General features: G+C 34.9%; 1 protein-coding gene across 1 annotated transcript; it reads left to right on the top strand.

Annotated features, from left to right (window-relative positions):
* The first annotated feature begins 9021 nt into the window (after positions 1 to 9021).
* Positions 9022 to 17577, top strand: LOC129278028 (uncharacterized). Its single transcript, XM_054914229.2, has 8 exons — positions 9022 to 9112; positions 9689 to 9928; positions 10365 to 11182; positions 11768 to 12010; positions 13425 to 13555; positions 14395 to 14573; positions 14741 to 14829; positions 15536 to 17577. The coding sequence occupies exons 2-8, from the start codon at positions 9691 to 9693 to the stop codon at positions 15668 to 15670; spliced, it is 1833 nt and encodes a 610-aa protein (XP_054770204.2). The 5' UTR covers positions 9022 to 9112; positions 9689 to 9690; the 3' UTR covers positions 15671 to 17577.
* The last annotated feature ends 801 nt before the right edge of the window (positions 17578 to 18378 follow it).

Here is an 18378-nt window from a genome sequence, read left to right as displayed (position 1 = left end):
CATTTCTGATGACACTGCCGTAGAGCGAATTGAGAAAACTATTCAAAGATCACATTAATAATGACAAAGCCAATGGAATGGATTGATATAATGTCCAAATCATTTACTTACATCAAAATGATTTATTCACATTTAAGTTCCGATTTTGCGCCGTTATTTCCAAAGTCTTGATCTCTACATCGATCTTTTGAAACTGTTGATTAATTTCGCGATGGCGTGTCTACCAAGTTCTGTGCCACTGCACTTGCGCTCGCAACGGTCACATTCATAATACAAATCGCACATGGCATCAAAATCCTTGATCCGGGGATCTGATATTCTTCCAAAATTAGATGGGATCCAAAACTAATTTAATTTGATTTTTTTCATATATTCATTCAATCTGTTATAATTTTCATAATTAATAATATTTATTAATATTATTCACATTTTTTATCATTACGACTCATTTTTGAATGTGAGTTATACGTACAGTGTATTTTCATTTGTATTGTTCTTTATTACTCTTTGCCTGCCAATTCACGGGCCTGAGAAATATTTTTAGTCATCACAGTGAATGCTTTATGAATTTGTTGTACAATTGCTTAACTACGATTTAAAATAAAATATCATTTGAAATTAATTTGTGTAAAGGAAAAATAGAGAATAATGGGGGGTGGCCGTGGGCAATGTAGATGAAAATGATGGGATGTTTGTGACTTTGTGGGGAGGGATTGTTCGTAGCGAATGAAATTGATATTCATTTATGGATGTATCTACTGTGATTGTGGCTTCATAATCTTTATGGCGATTGGAAAATCCACCTTGGGTCGGGAGGGGTACGTGATTCAATAGATTTCGATAGAAGTACACATTCAACAGAGTGGAATTGGCAATTCATTCACAGATATTCGTTTCAAGTACGAATTATTGAAGTTGATATGTGTGAACGTTTTAGAGGATATCGGATATGTATATCGTTTTTTCACGCCCACAATGAGTTGCTAGTATAATTTGAATATCGTTGGATGAATTTTTCAAGTTCACTTATGTCTTTATGCAGGGCTCGACACTAGCGGCGGTCCGACGGTCCCAGACCGGTAAAAATCGCTGTCGGACCAGTAGATTTTCAGAAATAAGAAGATTTACTGGTCCGACATGACCAGTAAGAAATATCATTGTCGGGCCAGTGATTTTTCCAAAAATAGCCAGATTTAAGGGTCCGACATGACCAGTAATAAAATCCATTGTTGGGCCAATAACTTTTCCAGAAATGGTCAAATTTCACTGCAAACCATTTCCCCCCGTTAAATTCTGTCATTCACACACAGAATACACACACTAGAGTAGCATACAGTGTACATGTAGCCAGCTACACAACCCACGTGGTAAATTCTCTACTGGCTGCGCGAACGAAGCTTGGCTAAACTCTGGCAGAAATCTCTCACAGAACTGTCAAAATTCACGGTTCATACTCATGAAAGGCTCTTATGATGTCCATATTTCCTAAAAATTGGAGTAACTCTGTCATTTGTAAGCAGTAAAAGGAGAAATTTTCACTTCTGTTTTGGTTCAAACAGATCGGGTTTCGGGTGATAGCGTCTGAATACATAATAGCCCCACATATGCATTTATGTGTGTGTTGATAACACTTGGTTTCTGACTTTCTTTCGTAGCTATTTTAATTGAGCCAAAAAGAAACTGATAAATTATTTTGATGATAGTTTTAGCTCTCTTCCTCTGTTTTCTTCCTAGCTTTCTTTCCTTCTTTCTTTTCAATCTTTCTTTGTTTCTTCCCTCTCTTCTTTCATTTTTTTGTTACTGTCTTTCTTTTTTTAAATACTGTCTTTCTTTTTTTAAATTTCCTTTTTTCTTTAATTTGTTCTTTCTTTCTTTCCTTTAAAAATTTTTTTTTCTCTATTTCTTTTTTCTCTTTCTTTCTTTCTTTCTTTCTTTCTTTCTTTCTTTCTTTCTTTCTTTCTTTCTTTCTTTCTTTCTTTCTTTCTTTCTTTCTTTCTTTCTTTCTTTCTTTCTTTCTTTCTTTCTTTCTTTCTTTCTTTCTTTCTTTCCTTCCTTCCTTCCTTCCTTCCTTCCTTCCTTCCTTCCTTCCTTCCTTCCTTCCTTCCTTCCTTCCTTCCTTCCTTCCTTCCTTCCTTCCTTCCTTCCTTCCTTCCTTCCTTCCTTCCTTCCTTCCTTCCTTCCTTCCTTCCTTCCTTCCTTCCTTCCTTCCTTCCTTCCTTCCTTCCTTCCTTCCTTCCTTCCTTCCTTTCTTCCTTTCTTCCTTTCTTCCTTTCTTCCTTTCTTCCTTTCTTCCTTTCTTCCTTTCTTCCTTTCTTCCTTTCTTCCTTTCTTCCTTTCTTCCTTTCTTCCTTTCTTCCTTCCTTCCTTCCTTTCTTCCTTTCTTCCTCTCTTTCGTTCTTTCTTCCTTTCTTCCTTTCTTTCTTTTTGATATTTTTTTTTCTTTAATTCTTGAGTCCATCCATCCTATATTCATCTCTTCTCTCTTTCCTTCCTTCTTTTTACCCTTTTCTTTCCTTCATTCTTTGTTTCTTTCTTCCTTCCATCCATCATTTATTTACCTTTTTTTTTTCTTCCTTCTTCCAGCCCTTTCTCTCTTTCTTACATTCATTCCTTCCTTTCTTCTATCTGTCTTGTTCTTTCCTTTTTCCGTTTGTTAAATCTATTCTTTTACCTTTTCTTTTTTTATATTGCTTGCTTCTTTCTTTCCTTCCCTTCCTTTATTTATTTTCTTCTATCTATCATTTTACCTTTCCTTTATTCCTTCCTTAATTCCTTTCTTCCTTCTTTCAATCCTTCCTTCCTCTCTTTCTTTCTTTTGTCCTTTCCATCTCTCCTTTTGTCCTTTCTTTTTTATTGCTTCTTCTTTCTTTCCTTTACTACTTACTAGATTTGTTCTTTCTTTCTGTATTGCTTCATTTCTTTCCTTCATTTCTTTTTTTTTTCATTTCTTTCTTTCTTTATTTTTGTTCCTTCTTTATTCCTTCCTTCCTTTCATTCTTTAGTTCTTTCTTTATTTCCTTCCTTCACATCTATCCTTTCTTTACCATTTCTTTTTTTCTTCCTTCCTTTCTTTTTCTTTTCTTTCTTTCTTTCTTCTTTCTTTCTTCGTTTATGTCTTGCTTTCTATTTGTCCTTCATTCCTTCATTTTATTTGGGGGGGGGAACGAAAGGCTAGAAAAATAAACTTGCGCCTTTTTTTAACGTTTTCTTTATTTTTTGGGGACCAGTAGATTTTAGGTTCGGACCAGTAAAAATTTGAAAAACTGGGTATCTACTGGTCCGACATGAATAGGTTGGACCAGTAGAAAAAATGGGTTAGTGTGGAGCCCTGCTTTATGTTTTATATCGGAATTGTGCTTTTAATATATGAGTTATATCTTGACAACGTCGTTAGCCTAATTATACTGCGAGTGGATGATATTTATGAAATGAGTTGGAATGTGAACGAGACGCCCCAAAGCCGATGGCACGTGATCTAATTAGTATTCACTTTCTGGGTTGAGCCAATCATTGTGCTTGAAAACGGGTTTCCCCGAATTCCCGCCCTTGGAATGTGTCCCACATGTGTGACCTATTAACCTGTTGTTTGAGTGCGAATCAGCTGATTTCGTGACCTCAAAAACTCTTCATGGTGTTTACGCTGGATGGGGGCTATAAAATTAAGAAGATCTTTCTCTTTTATTCATTTTTAATAAAATGTTCGTGATTTTCAAACTACACCTATAGTGATATTGTGATGCAATTTATTGAATCACGTACCTCGATCATCCCACTCATGGTGGAAGAAAATATTTTTTAAATTCACCAAAATATACATGTAAAGAAAGATTATTCGGCCGTCATCATCGGTAGAAGTATAGACACGTCTATAAAAATGTATTCGCTTCGAATATTGACTTCTTCACCAATCCCACACATACGATCTCAACATCCCCTTGTCATTGTCCACGCCACGACCCCTCCCCTATCGCTGTCTCACTTCGACCATCCTACAACCCCACCCCTCTTCCTCTCCTTCACACACGCTGTATTTGTAGGCCTACATAATGTATTATGTAAAGATAGAAATCTTATTTCCTGCAATTAACCTATACTTTCAAAACATTTTAAATCGCAGTTAAGAACAACAAATTCGTAATATTAGAGTATTATGAATGACTAAAAATATTTCTCACGCTCGTGATGAAGCACAGCACATTCATTATTTTATAGGTGAGTAACGAACAATACAAATGAACACAGCAATAATTGACAGTGATAAAAGAATCTCGATTGGAAATTATTAGAATAAACATCATCAACAGAAGTCTTATGAGAGTTATAGTTTCAGTGAGTTTCGAATAAACCAAACAAAAAACCATGCAAATTATAAAAGTTGGGGACCCCGTCTCATGAATACCGATGCCCATTATTTGGAAGCCTCGGAAGAAAACTTCCGAGGCTTCCAAATAATACCTCGGTCACATTTGCTCTACAGCGAGTCGAAAACAGCCGTTTTATTAATTTTTGTTCAAACCACCTATATTCAGCTGGTACAAAAAATGTTAAAACGGCTGTTTTCGACTCGCCGTACGGCCGCCGTAGACATATGACCGAGGTATATAAAGTCGGAACAATCTTTGGATTTAGTAAGAGCGTGACGCAGCGCAAGCTCAAAGGGCTACGCATGCGGTCCGTAGATGAAGTCCGGCATTGTCATAAGAAACAACACGCATTCACAAAATTAATCGCACTTTCTAAGGATGTAGCGATATCGATCTGAACATTGGAAAGTATGGAGTTAATTTATCGATGTAAATAATCTATAACTGTAAGTATAAAATGAGATTAACTTCAATTTTTAAGTTATCAGTAATTGCCTTTCTGCTTCAATCGCAATTCGCGCAACCGTTACGGCTGTGTGGCCGGAGAAGCATTAAATAGACATAAAATGTGGTGTATTTAGCAGCAATCTAAGCTCGTCGATATTGATATTTTCGATAGCTACCGCGCTTTTGATTCAATGCATTGCCGCTGGATACCGGTAGCTAATGTTATAAAACTTGCCAGAAAATAAGTTCATTTACAACTTCACATGTCGCGCCAGCACAGTCAATCACATCACCGCAGCACTCATGCACACCCAACACAGTAAATCACCACAACACACCGAAGTACAGGGGTTATCACTCACCAAAAAACCCAGCTGAAATACAAATTAGGTCATTAAAATTGATATATCTGCGCCATATTTCAGAAGCACGCGACGGTTTAATTCAGATTTAGGAAGCGGGGTCCCAGAAAATGCACTAAAAATGAAGAAATCTGTGATATTTTCCGAGTTTGCAAACTTTATTTTCTCGCTAATTTATGATGGTATATATTCAAAATTACCAATAAAAAACAAAATCAGAATTTTTTCTTTATCGCACTTACGGCGATATCGGACTTTGCAATTGTATTGGGAAGTTCCGAGAGAGATCCCAGAGCACATGAGAGCAAATCTTGTGAATTTTTTTCCTTTTCACCAGCCATAAAAATAGTAAATATCAAGAAAATTTATGCGGCAGTCAAAAAGGGAAGCGGGTGCGGACGAGAAACATCACTTTTTGATATTTTTTAAGCCAATTTTTGAAAATAGTAAATAGTAAAAAAATTCATGCGGCAGCCAAAATAGATGCACGCGAGGACGATCAACTACTTTCTTTTTTTACTTGGCCTTAAATCTCTATTTTTAATTAAGGAAAAATAATTAAAAGAATTCAATATATTTAAGAGCAATTGAGCCAAGTTATATGATGAGTATTCACCAGCAGAGGGAGAGCACTCAAATATGTAAAAAAGATGTAATTGAAAGCAAGTCTGTTAGGTCATTAAAAAAAGATTGAAGCAGTTCCTATATCTTAAATATGTATAATTATTTTTTTCTTGTAGATTGACACCTTTTTATGTTTTTTTTTCTGTTTGTGTTTTTTTTTATATATCATGTTTAATTCTTTATCTTATTGTTTCTTTATACCATGTCATGTTATCAATGTTTTGGGAACTGCGCTTACACAAGGCCACTTGGCTTTATTTATGCAGTTCCCCATTTCATTTTCATTTTTTTACTCTTGCATGTAAATATATTGTTTCTCATACCTTGCTTTACAATTGTTTTTATCGAGAATGAAATAAATGCAAATTGAATTGAGTTGAATATAGATGTAATGGAAACTGACAACTGGTGCAGTGTAAAAAATCAAGCATTTGTCCCCAAGAACAAGAGAAAATAAGCCAAACATGTCATTGTTAACCTTATTTCCCCACACAAGGAGTAGTAACAGAGAACAAGGTTATATCATTATCTTTTTTTATTGAATGAGTAGATACAAGTCAAGGGAGAAAGAAAGAGATAGAGAGTAAAAGCGCCAGCAGCCCGATGCAGAAAACTAAATTCACGTGAAACGTAATAAAACGAGGGAAAGTGTGCACCCACCTAAAAATGAAGAAATCTGTGATATTTTCCGAGTTTGCAAACTTTATTTTCTCGCTAATTTATGATGGTATATTCAAAATTACCAATAAAAAACAAAATCAGAATTTTTTCTTTATCGCACTTACGGCGATATCGGACTTTGCAATTGTATTGGGAAGTTCCGAGAGAGATCCCAGAGCACATGAGAGCAAATCTTGTGAATTTTTTTCCTTTTCAGCAGCCATAAAAATAGTAAATATCAAGAAAATTGATGCGGCAGTCAAAAAGGGAAGCGGGTGCGGACAAGAAACATCACTTTTTGATATTTTTAAAGCCAATTTTTGAAAATAGTAAATAGTAAAAAAATTCATGCGGCAGCCAAAATAGATGCACGCGAGGACGATCAACTACTTTCTTTTTTTACTTAGCCTTAAATCTCTATTTTTAATTAAGGAAAAATAATTAAAAGAATTCAATATATTTAAGAGCAATTGAGCCAAGTTTATATGGTGCGTATTCACCAGCAGAGGGAGAGCACTCAAAAATGTAAAAAAGATGTAATTGAAAGCAAATCTGTTAGGTCATTAAAAAAAAGATTGAAGCAGTTCCTATATCTTAAATATGTATAATTATTTTTTTCTTGTAGATTGACACCTTTTTATGTAGATACAAGTCAAGGGAGAAAGAGAGAGATAGAGAGTAAAAGCGCCAGCAGCCCGATGCAGAAAACTAAATTCACATGAAACGTAATAAAACGAGGGAAAGTGTGCACCCACCTTTTTTTTTTAGTGATATTCCTTTTGCTCTGAAAGTTTATGCTTTTCATTTGTTTCCTACCATTTTGAAAGGACAAGTCAACCCCCAAAATCAAAATGTTGCTTGATTTGAATTAAACAGAGAAAAATCCAATAAGCATAATACTGAAAACGTCATCTAAATTGGATGTAAAATAAGAAAGTTATGAAATTTTTACTATTTGCTTAATATCACTGTATGGCATGCACACCCTAGTTGGTAAAAATTCTGTATGCAAATGGATTAAGGGACTGATGATGTCACTCACTAGATCTAGGCCAGGGTGTACATGATATGTACTTCTTTTTCATATTTTATGAAATATTAAATATTCTAATTTTCTCATGACATGTGAAACAAAGTTTTATTTCTCCTGAACATGTGGAATTGTGATTATTTAAACATTTTATGGTTCAGACAAGTTGGTGCTTATTGTCAAATCTGTAAAATCTACTATTGTATGATTCAAACAATAAAAAAAAACAGAAGAAATAGTGAGTGAGAGATGTCATCAACTCTCTCATTTGCATGTCACCTAGTGTATTTAACTGTATATTTGTGAAAAATAAGCAAAACTTGAAAATGTCATAACTTTCTTATTTTACAAATTTTGGTGAAATTTTTAGCGTTGTACTTGTTTGATTTTTCTCTATTGAATGAAACCAACATTTTTCTAGGGTGGACTTGAAACCAAGAAAAAGATCAGCCTCCAGACTCCTGTTAAAATACATTTGAAATTTCAAACCAAGTACGGATGCGCATGTGTGAGAAACAATTTTTTTTGTTCATACATGTATACACATGACATTGAGGAAACAGCCACAACAATACAAGCAAATGAAGCAATCACAATTCTTGCCCTTGTGCATCCATGTGGGTTGGCCTTGTAATTTTTTTTTTTTTTTTTTTTGCGGGGGGCATGTTAAGAATAATTGAATATTTGTAAAACCCCAACAAGTTTTGTTTTTCACTTACATTTGCTGTATTTCATGTAGATCTGCATGTCAAATCCTACTAAATGAGATGCTATTGCCCTTTCTTCAATGTTAAATAATAAAGTTACAGCTAAAACAATGCCTAACTATGTATTCTAATTCCCATAGAGGTATTTCCAATCTTTCTGTGAAAAGTTGAATGCACTGGAGGGGGGGGGGGGGGGCTAAAATTTGAATAAATAAATATAAGTTGGCAGGTTTTGCAAGGGTCAGTTGGGTTTTAGCAGACGTTTTTTTTCTTTAGTGTAACGCTACTTGGCGTGCATGTATTTGCTCTTTGCTCTACCAGACACTGTGCAGAAAATGTTGAGAGGCCCATCTAGAAATTGTGTAATCAAATGGTCTATGAGTTAAGAATTATCTAAATTTAAGTGTGATTTAAATCTATTGCAATTCTTTGTAAGACAGGACAATGTGTCTCCAGCAAAGATAATGATGAAAGGGGGGTCAAACGTACATGTATGCGCACTTTACAAATTAACTTAGAATTAAGTATGAATTTCTTTTTATTCCACAAAAATCAGATGATAATGTTCCTATTCTCATAAAAATATGAGAGATATGTATGATTAGCAACCATTCACTTTACACACTATTCAGGAATTTTGATTTTGAGGCTGCCACGGTCACCTGAAATTCAATATTTCCCCCCAATTAGAGTCTGATTGTTTTAATATGGGTGCAAAGTTTGTGGTCATTGTGTGTCTTTCTTATTAGAATTGCGCATACTTAGGGCACTTTACCATATTTCAATATACAAAGATCGGTAGTCATTATTTTTTGTTTCTCATTCTATCAGAACTTTTCAGCATCAGAATTCTCAATACCATGACTAAGTCAGAGGTGCATTTCACCTATTCTCTCCTGGCTGGTGCAACATATTAAGGTAAGTATATCAAGCATTATTCTATGCAAGGGGCAGATCCAGGACTTACTAGGAGGGAGGGGGTGGCACTTCAAAATGGACAAGCATTAAACAAAAAAAGGCCATCACTAAACACACACCCTAAAAAATTTTCTATTGTCTTTTTTCTAAAATTTTCACCCTTTTCCTTTGGGATTAGAGTCCTACAGCCCTCATATGTTTTGTCTAATGCATTAATTTGCTTATGACCGGTAGTGAGTGGTCATAAGTAAAGTGTAATTGCATGTCATGAATTTGAGATGAGGATGATTTATCAAATAACAAGGATTTATGTCACACTCTTATTAAACAAATCATCATTTTTCTTGGGCATTGGTAGGCCTATAATTACCCCCTACTCGTCACCTTTTGAACAGTCCAAACACGGTAGATTCTTACTAATACCTTCATAGATGTGCATAATTCTTACTAATGCCTTCATGGATGTGCATAATTCTTACTAATGCATTCATGGATGTGCATAATTCTTACTAACGCCCTCGCTGATATACTGTATCTCCAAAGTGAATTCTTTCTACCTTCCCATCTTCTCTACAGTTATGATGCAAGAGATGTTTCCCCAGTTTGAGGAGGGCACTCGTGTCAATGGTTTGGGGCAGCTCTGGACATTGGGGAGGGTTTTAGGCATGGGACGGTGTGCCAAGGTATATCACATGTCAACCGACCAGGAGAGCTTTCAGGCAGCAGTTAAGGTGTATCGTAAGGAGGAGAAATATCGGCTGGCTTTTATCAAAGAGATGTGTAACCTCAATGCGGTCTATGGAGACAGACGAGTCAGTAAGTTAGTCATTTCTGTATTCTCCCCGCCCTCCCCCTCCCACACACTTATAGAAGGCTTTAGTTGTAGAGAGGTGTTCTTTTCGGGGGGGGGGGGGGTCATTTATTTAAAAAAATAAGTGAGGAAAACTTTGAAGAATTCTTTGCTTTGTTTCATCAAATATTCAGGAATTAGAGAGTTTACAAATGAATTTCAAACATATTTATTTCTATGCTGCTTATATGTTTGTGTTAATTTTTAAGGGGATGGAAGTTACAATTATATTTTACACACTACACATGAAAGATAAAAATGAATATTTCTGTGAATAGAATAGGGAAGGAAAACACTTTATGTAAGACAAGAAGTGTTAAAGTTTATATCTAAACACATTTAAATACTAAAAGTTATTTTGATAGCATCTAGTAATATATTTTCTCTCTTCTCTTGCTTTAGTAACAGTTTATGGCACTTTTACGCACAAAGGACACCCTTGTCTGGCAATGGAATTGCTGGACTTTAATCTCAAGGAATTCATCTACCGCAGTGAAAACTGTCAAGTTTTTCTCTCCAGTATCCCTACAACCAGTATCCATTCCAAAAACCACTCCAAGGCTGTAAGCAAAATTGCATACAACAATAACAACAATGAAACAACTAGCAGTACTGTAAACCACAGGGACAATAAGAAAGGAAAAGGACAAAGTAACAAAGAGACAGTGACTACGGCTTCAAGTGATAGGAGTCGTGGAAGAGTAAAGTTGACAGGTCTTACTGTGGGAGGTGCCAGGGATGAACATCGGATGCAAACAAGAAGAGCAACGGCCCAACAAGCTGCCGATTTGAGGAGCAAGAATAAAGATAATGATCTTGATAGCAGCACCACTGTCATCCCACATACGGGTCAAACTAGCAGGACTCACTCAGGGAGTTTGAAACACATCAAGAGAGACCTTGCTGAAGACAATGATGATGGGGACAATGAAGAGGATGATGATGCTGATGATCACTCAGAAGCTGATGAGGGAACGAGTGAGGAGCTGGACCAAGAAGAAGGAGAAGAAGATGAGGATGAGGATGAAAATTCTTCCAGTTATGGTCTGTCACTTTACTTGATTCAGCAGCTGTTTAAAGATGTAGCATCATGTTTGGAGTTCGTTCAGAGGTGCGGCTGGGTTCATGGTGACCTTAAACCAGCCAATATCCTTTGGAGCTCTCAGGAAGGTAGCTGGAAGATTGTTGACTTTGGACACAGCTTTCAAGAAGGACACCAAGTGAGTTCGTTACATATGAATTCTTGTATTTCTTGAAGATAATTATAATCCTATTTTGTTTACTAGCTTTTTAAATCCATAAAGCTGTAATCTTCTGAGTATTTTGAATACTCCCGCCTTGTGTATTGTTAGACTTGGAGTTCATACATCAAACAATCTCTATTTCTTGTCAATGCAATATCAAATGCCATATTGGAGTGAATTTTTATAGACAAATAGAATTCATTCTAACAAAGAATTTTTAGCCACATGAAGCACATGCAAATAATGTATTTCATTTAACATTATGGAGTTGATCGTCATTCATCATTATAGGTTTTGGTAATTGTTTTTTTTTAATCTACTGATCTGGACAAGTAATATTCTACTTTATTCCAGAGTTTACACCTATATTTCATATTAACTAAAAGGAATGTAATGGATTTGATTTTGTATATTTATACATCAGTGACATTAATATAAAAAAACATGGTTAGAAAATAACAAAAAATTATTCATTTATTCTAATATCTATTTATCTATCTATTTATTATAATTCCTGTGCTCTCCTTTTCCCTCTCTCTTATTTCTTTTTTTTTTATAAAGGATTTCAGTCAAATCCAGAGCCTATGTTACCAATCCCCGGAGGCTAAGGTGTGGAATAGTTTCGTGAGTAGCCTTGGCAACCAGAAGGTGGTCCACAAGATGAGTGCTGTTGATGAGGGGATCTCTGAGTGCACTCATGCAGCAGATATTTGGAGTGTTGGCTGTGTTATTGTAAGGGCCTATACCGGGATGAAGCTTTATGGCCAGGATGATGTCCTTCCTGGTGCCTGCTTGCAATGTCAGGTGGGTGGTTGGTGTTCATTTAAAGGTCAAGTCCACCTCAGAAAAAGTTGTTTTGAATCAACAGAGAAAAATCAGACAAGCATAATGCTAAAAATTTCATCAAAATCGGATGTAAAATAAGAAAGTTATGACATTTTGAAATTTTGCTTATTTTTCACAAAATAGTTATATGCACAATTTAGTCACATGCATATGAGAGAATCGATGATGTCCCTCACTCACTATTTCTTTTGTTTTTTATTGTTTGAATTATATAATATTTCAATCTTTACAGATTTGACAATGAGGACCAACTTGACTGAACCATATAATTTTAAGCAGTGGTAACTCCATATGTTCAGTGAGAAATAAAACTTTGTTTCACAGGACAATGAGGAGAAAATTAGAATATTTAATATTTCAAATAATAAATTCCAAAGAAAAAGTGAGTGAGTGATGTCATCAGTTCCCTCATTTGCATACCGACCAGGATGTCCATATAACTATTATGTGAAATTAAGCAAAACTTAATAATGTCATAACTTTATTATTTTACATCTGATTTTGATGAAGTTTTCAGTGTTATGCTCTTTGGATTTTTCTCTTTTTATTCAAATCAACTTTTTGTTGGGATGGACTTGTCCTTTAAGATAGCTCATATAAAAGCAATAATGATGGCAAAGATGACAGCATAGATGATTGCAAAGATGATGATGGCAAACATAATGATGGCAAATGTGATAATAATAATAATAATAATATAGAGTATTTATAAAGCGCCAAATCCACATTGATTATGTGCTCAAGGCGCTGAAATATACTTGGTATATTATCATTACCCCGGCTGTAGCTGAGCGGCCATATAGGCGCTAAAGCATTCAAGGAATAAATCCTACCGGGTACCCATTCACCTCACCTGGGTCAAGTGCAGCACAATGTGGATAAATATCTTGCCGAAGGAAATTACGCCATGTCTGGGATTCGAACCCACGACCCTCTGTTTCAAAGTCCGAAGACTAATCCACTGGGCCACAACGCTCCATAATGGCAAAGATGATGATTGCAAATATGGTGGTGGCAAAGATAATTGCAAATATGATGGCAAATGTGATGATGGCAAATATGATGATGGCAAACATGATAATGGCAAATATGATGATGGCATATGATGGTGCTGATTCTCAATTATTTTTATTTCCATCAGTTGCAGTTGAAATCTGAACTTTGTACATTTGAATTTGAATTTTAAACAAATATCTGATTAGTTGATTCAATATTTTTTTAACTTTGATTAAGGAAACTGGCTAATCATTCCAATGGTGTTAAAAATAGATTGATTAAGCATATGAAATGTCTCCAGTCTTATGTAAACTATCCGTTGTGACTTACAGACAGCTTTATGAAATCTCTTCTGGTATCTTTATTCTAAAAACAGAAATCTTGTTCCTCCACTGTATGTGAATGTGAGCCACTGATAGAAGCCCTTTTGAAACCAAAGATGACCAATCCCAAACTCTCTTCTATCCATCAAGCAGCTGTGCATCACCTAGTAGATCTTGTTAAGAGGTATGTATCATTATCATCTATATAGAGTGTTTTAGCGGTACATTAAAAACATGTAATTTAGCCTGCATCAATTGCCCGTTCAATACCAGAGCGTATCCCTAAAAGGACCAAAATTTGATGAATATCCCATAGGCTCCTGTACAAAACTTGCTGTTGAACATGAGATCTTATTCAATAATCTAGTTGAATGTGTGAAATATACAACGCGTACAGCAATGGAAGCAATGCGATGCACAGCATAGAGCACAATGACACTCAGTGACGTCAAACTGAATTGCATTAAGTCGTATGTCAATAACCAAATTTGATCTTCTGAAGTGATGATGCCATTAAAGTAATATGGCTTGTTCAATCAAATTTCTCCCTCTTTTTTTTTTTTTTTTGGGGGGGGGGGGGGATAGGATAGATGATACTAATAATATTTGATTGCTTTTTTTCATGGAAAACCAGAAATATTTCACTCGTTAGGGCAAATATTCCACTCATCTGCGATTCGTGGAATATTTGCCTAAACTCTTGGAATATTTCTGGTATTCCATTCTGAGCTATCCAATAAAATATAATTAACAATAACAAGTACATAACCTTCCTTAGGTCTCTTTTAATCTGCCTCCCTCCACAAATTGGCAACTTTTGATGATTATTGTACACTCTTACATAATTTAAATAAAAAGTAAATATGGAAATGAAGAATGATAATTGCAAGGTTAAGTATAAAAAAAAGTTTCCAATATTTCTTTTATGGTGATACATTCTTGCCATTTTAGAGAGTTCAATGACAATTTTGAGTTATATAAAGGAATGACACAACATACTTCATTTGAATTATTTTTACCCAGCATGTTACAGTGTGACATCGCCAAGCGTCCCTCAGCATCTGAGATCTTAAACCACCCCTTTTTCTCTAATGAACTGACCCCAAGTGCCAAAGACCTTTTGCTTCTACCAATGAGAACCCTTCGCCTATCAAACCTTGCCTCTCCCTCTGTGGATCTGACCAATCAGAAAATTTTTCAAGGTAAGTCTATATGATTATTTTAAAAAGGTACTTTCGTTTGTGATTATCTGATGTGAAATCATTTTTGGTGATGTCAGGTTGAAAAAGTTATAATGATATTCCACTTTCACAGAATTCTTTCTTTTCTTGTAGCTTTTCATTTATCTATTTTTTTTTCTTTCACTTAGCTTTATATCAGGATATCAAACGTGAGTGCCTCAAATTTGGACCAATCAAAACGTTGATCATTCCTAGAGTAGGACCTGTAAAAGGAATGGTGAGTATAGTATGGCAGTTTGGTCAAGCTTTGCTTAAATTTTAAAACTATTTTTGAATAAGAACTAAATAAGAATTTACCATACAAACCCAAACGGCTGTTTTGATAGTTTTTATTAGACCAATATTTTGTGTTAGGATTATTTTGCAATTTTTTCTGCTTCCTGAAAACCAAACTATTACCCTTATTTTGACCTCCAATTAGTTAAGAACTGGATAAGATTGATACTTATCAAGAACTGGATGTGCCTAATTATTGTGACAAGATTGGAGCTAATTTAATGATCCCTTCTAGGATAATTTGAATGAGTTCTAATCCTCTCATTGTCACCTTGCACAAAAGTTTAAGGGTAAGTGTGCTTCAATAGACCAAATTTTAATTCCTTTTTTTCTCAAAAGTATCATTCTTTGGTAGTCAATTTACTTATCTTTGTAAAAAAAGATTTGGAATATCCAATAGTAGTGAGTTATATATCTCTTTAAAGCTGAGATTCTCCTTTTCAGTAGGGATATTCAACTGAAAATTAATTTCTGGCGATTTTTTGTGGGTTTTTGCCATGCCTGGTCACATATAGGGACAATTAATTTTGAAGATGTTTCTTGATTGTAATAACCTTGCTAAAGCACTCTACTGATATTAAGTCATTGTTTTTCGTAATGCTAAATTTACATCACATTCTGTTCTCCCCTTTGTTTACAATCTACAGGCCTTCATTGAGTACGAGGATTCAGCCAACGCAAAATCGGCTCTCAGCGCCCTCATTGGTCAGAAGCTGTTCAACCAACCTGTACACATCTCTTTCTTTCCTGTGGCAGACTTCACTGCTAAACGATTCTACTGAACCGTCATCAGTGGTAGGTTTGTCTAGAATTCCAAGGAATGGAAGTCTAATCTTTTATATGGAAGAAATGAAGATGACAGGCCTCCCTCACCCTGGCAGCTGTTATCTACAAGGGTCACCATTAGTTCATGATCACCATTATTTTATCTATTACTTCTGATTATATTATCATTATTACTGAATGGTCAGGGTCTGTCTTGATTCATCATACAGGTTGGCAACCGAGTTGGAGTTGTCGATCTCAATACGTAGACCTCGTCACGATTTAACCCTTTTCACTTTTTAAATTGTTTATGATGTTTTAACCTTAATATTAAAAAAAAATGTTTTCTGCACATACGTTTGTATTGTAAATTTCAAAGTTATATATTTGTTATATTTTTGTGCTTGAAGTTCTATTGACTTTCCTTTGCATAGATGCAATCTTATTAACATGACATATAATTGTAGGCTTTAACTTACAGTCAAAAAAATATTTCAATGTTTGAAATTAAAACGAGAGGAAGGATAATGCTATATTCTATAAATATGACTTTTTTTCTCTAAACGTTAATTGATTTTTTTTTCAATACAGGAATGCAGTTTGAAGGTGTGTTGTAGGTTCAGTACATTGCTCATTAACTCAGTTGGGATTGTTTTTATTGTTTTGTTTTTTAGAAGTTTGCAAGTGAGTTGATTTCATAGAAGTTCATCACTAAACTGAAAAGTGCAAGACTTTTTTTACATTGTTTGAAAGAAATTTTAATAATAGAAATCAGTTTCATTTTATTTCTCTTTGTCCGTGAAATACCTGTTATGTGTGTGTCTTGTGTATATATGGGTACTGTTAACTATTTTTTTTACTGTCAACTATTTTTTTACACCCGTGTTGAGTACAGGGTTGTATCCCATTTTTAGCAATGTGTATTCTGTTATTTATTTTGTCACATGCTCTGATTATCTATGTTGCGTGTTTCAGTAGTTTATAAAATTTTACATATTGCATAAATGGTTGTCACAATATTGATGTGAGTTTATGGGAAAGAGATTGTTCTCACGATTGAAAATGGAAATTACAAGTTATATCAGGAACTGAGATTGGTTTAAGAATTTGATGTTGTTCCAGCGGGTCATTGTATAATGTATTCAAATTTATGCACGCTTCTTCCCGGGTATACATGTACATTGATGAATTCTGTATGTATGAATAACAATATTTTTTACAATTAATTTTATTTTAGAACTGTTATTCAGAATGCACTTTTCATATGTTGGGTGACACATCATTTTTACCTGAGGGTTGTATGACCTAGCAACATTCAATGACAGTACTAATCGAAGTAGACGAGACTAAAAATGTTAATATTGAGTGTTTTGGGAAATTTGAATGCATTTTGAATACATGAATTATTCATGTATTTAAGTTTATTTTTAAATCTAACTTGGGAAAATGAAGTATTGATCTTAGTGGTAAGTATTGAAATGCTACAGTTTAGAATGATTGGAAATTGGGTTGGGCTGAATTACATTCCAAATACATTCCATTTACATTCCAGAGACATCCAGCTTCTAATTAACATTACAATAACCTGCTTAAGCCAGCCCAATGAAAAGTTATTATCAAGTTGATTATAATCAGTTCATTACCTGGCTTAAGCAGGTTACTTTAATGTTGATTAGAAGCTAGTAAGTAGCTGGATCATCTCTGGAATGTATTTGGAATGTAATTGAGCCCAACCCTGTAGGAAATATAAGATTTTTTCCCCATAAAAACATAAAGAGTTTCTAGGAAAATAGATCAAGCAATAAACCAATTCGTATATGTATTCTATTGAGCATGTGCAGAGGGCATTTGAACTACATCTTAAACCAGCTGACATGAAATTCTTACCGCCCTTTCACACGGTAAAAAAAGTCGTAATTTGAATGATGATTCCAGTGAAAAATAAGGCTAATGACGAATATTTAGCATGTGTGAAACCAAACTAGAACATGATTAGAATCATGAACGCTAATCACAGTCACGATTACAATCGCAATCATTATTACAATGATGATTCAAGATTCACGTGTGAGAAGGCCCTTAGATGATTGCCTGACCTGGCTCGACAAAATCATGCCAAATGGTATTTCAAAGCACTGGCCTTGAATTTTGATTTTATTTTAGGGCAAGCCCACTTTTCCAAAGGACACTTTTATTACAGCACAGATGAGGAAAAATTTAATAGGGCCCAAAATATGCAATGCCAATGAGAGGGGCTTTGAGGCCTCTCAATATGGCTTCCAAGGCCTTGGGTTTCCTTGAATTAATTCAAGCCTTGCTGATACTTAGCATCATTGATGATCAAAAGCGAGTGAATATTATAGCTTGTCTCTATGTGCTCGTAACTGGAAGGTGATTGCAGAGACTGGTATGCCACATGGGAGCAGACTTCACTCATTATGCATTTTATTATATCAATGTGTAGTTATTCAATTTTCAAAAGGGAATTCCAAGTTATTCAGGAGATGCCTCTGTTACTTGTGCCTGATCATAAAAGTCCATCAAAAGAGTTATCCATGTTTTAAAATATTTATTGATATTAGGGGTTGTTTGAGATGTGGGAAAACTACGAATTGGTCTATTTATCATAACATGGAGATTGAAATGTAATTATGTAATATGTTTTGGTCGACAATTAAACCTTCCTTTGAACTGTATGTTTTGCTTGCATGGAAATGTTAGAAGA

The sequence above is a fragment of the Lytechinus pictus genome, chromosome 15, assembly GCF_037042905.1.
Source record: "Lytechinus pictus isolate F3 Inbred chromosome 15, Lp3.0, whole genome shotgun sequence".
Classification (NCBI taxonomy): Eukaryota; Metazoa; Echinodermata; class Echinoidea; order Temnopleuroida; family Toxopneustidae; genus Lytechinus; species Lytechinus pictus.
The sequence above is the reverse complement of the archived record's forward strand: the minus strand, read 5'-3'. Positions and strand labels throughout refer to the sequence as shown.

Bases quoted from the DNA above. Each gene is read 5' to 3' on its own strand.
- LOC129278028 (XM_054914229.2), top strand. From the start codon at position 9,691: ATGATGCAAGAGATGTTTCCCCAGTTTGAGGAGGGCACTCGTGTCAAT. The intron at 9,929-10,364 runs GTAAGTTAGTCA...CTCTTGCTTTAG, and splicing joins CTATGGAGACAGACGAGTCA to TAACAGTTTATGGCACTTTT. The intron at 11,183-11,767 runs GTGAGTTCGTTA...TTTTTTATAAAG, and splicing joins GCTTTCAAGAAGGACACCAA to GATTTCAGTCAAATCCAGAG.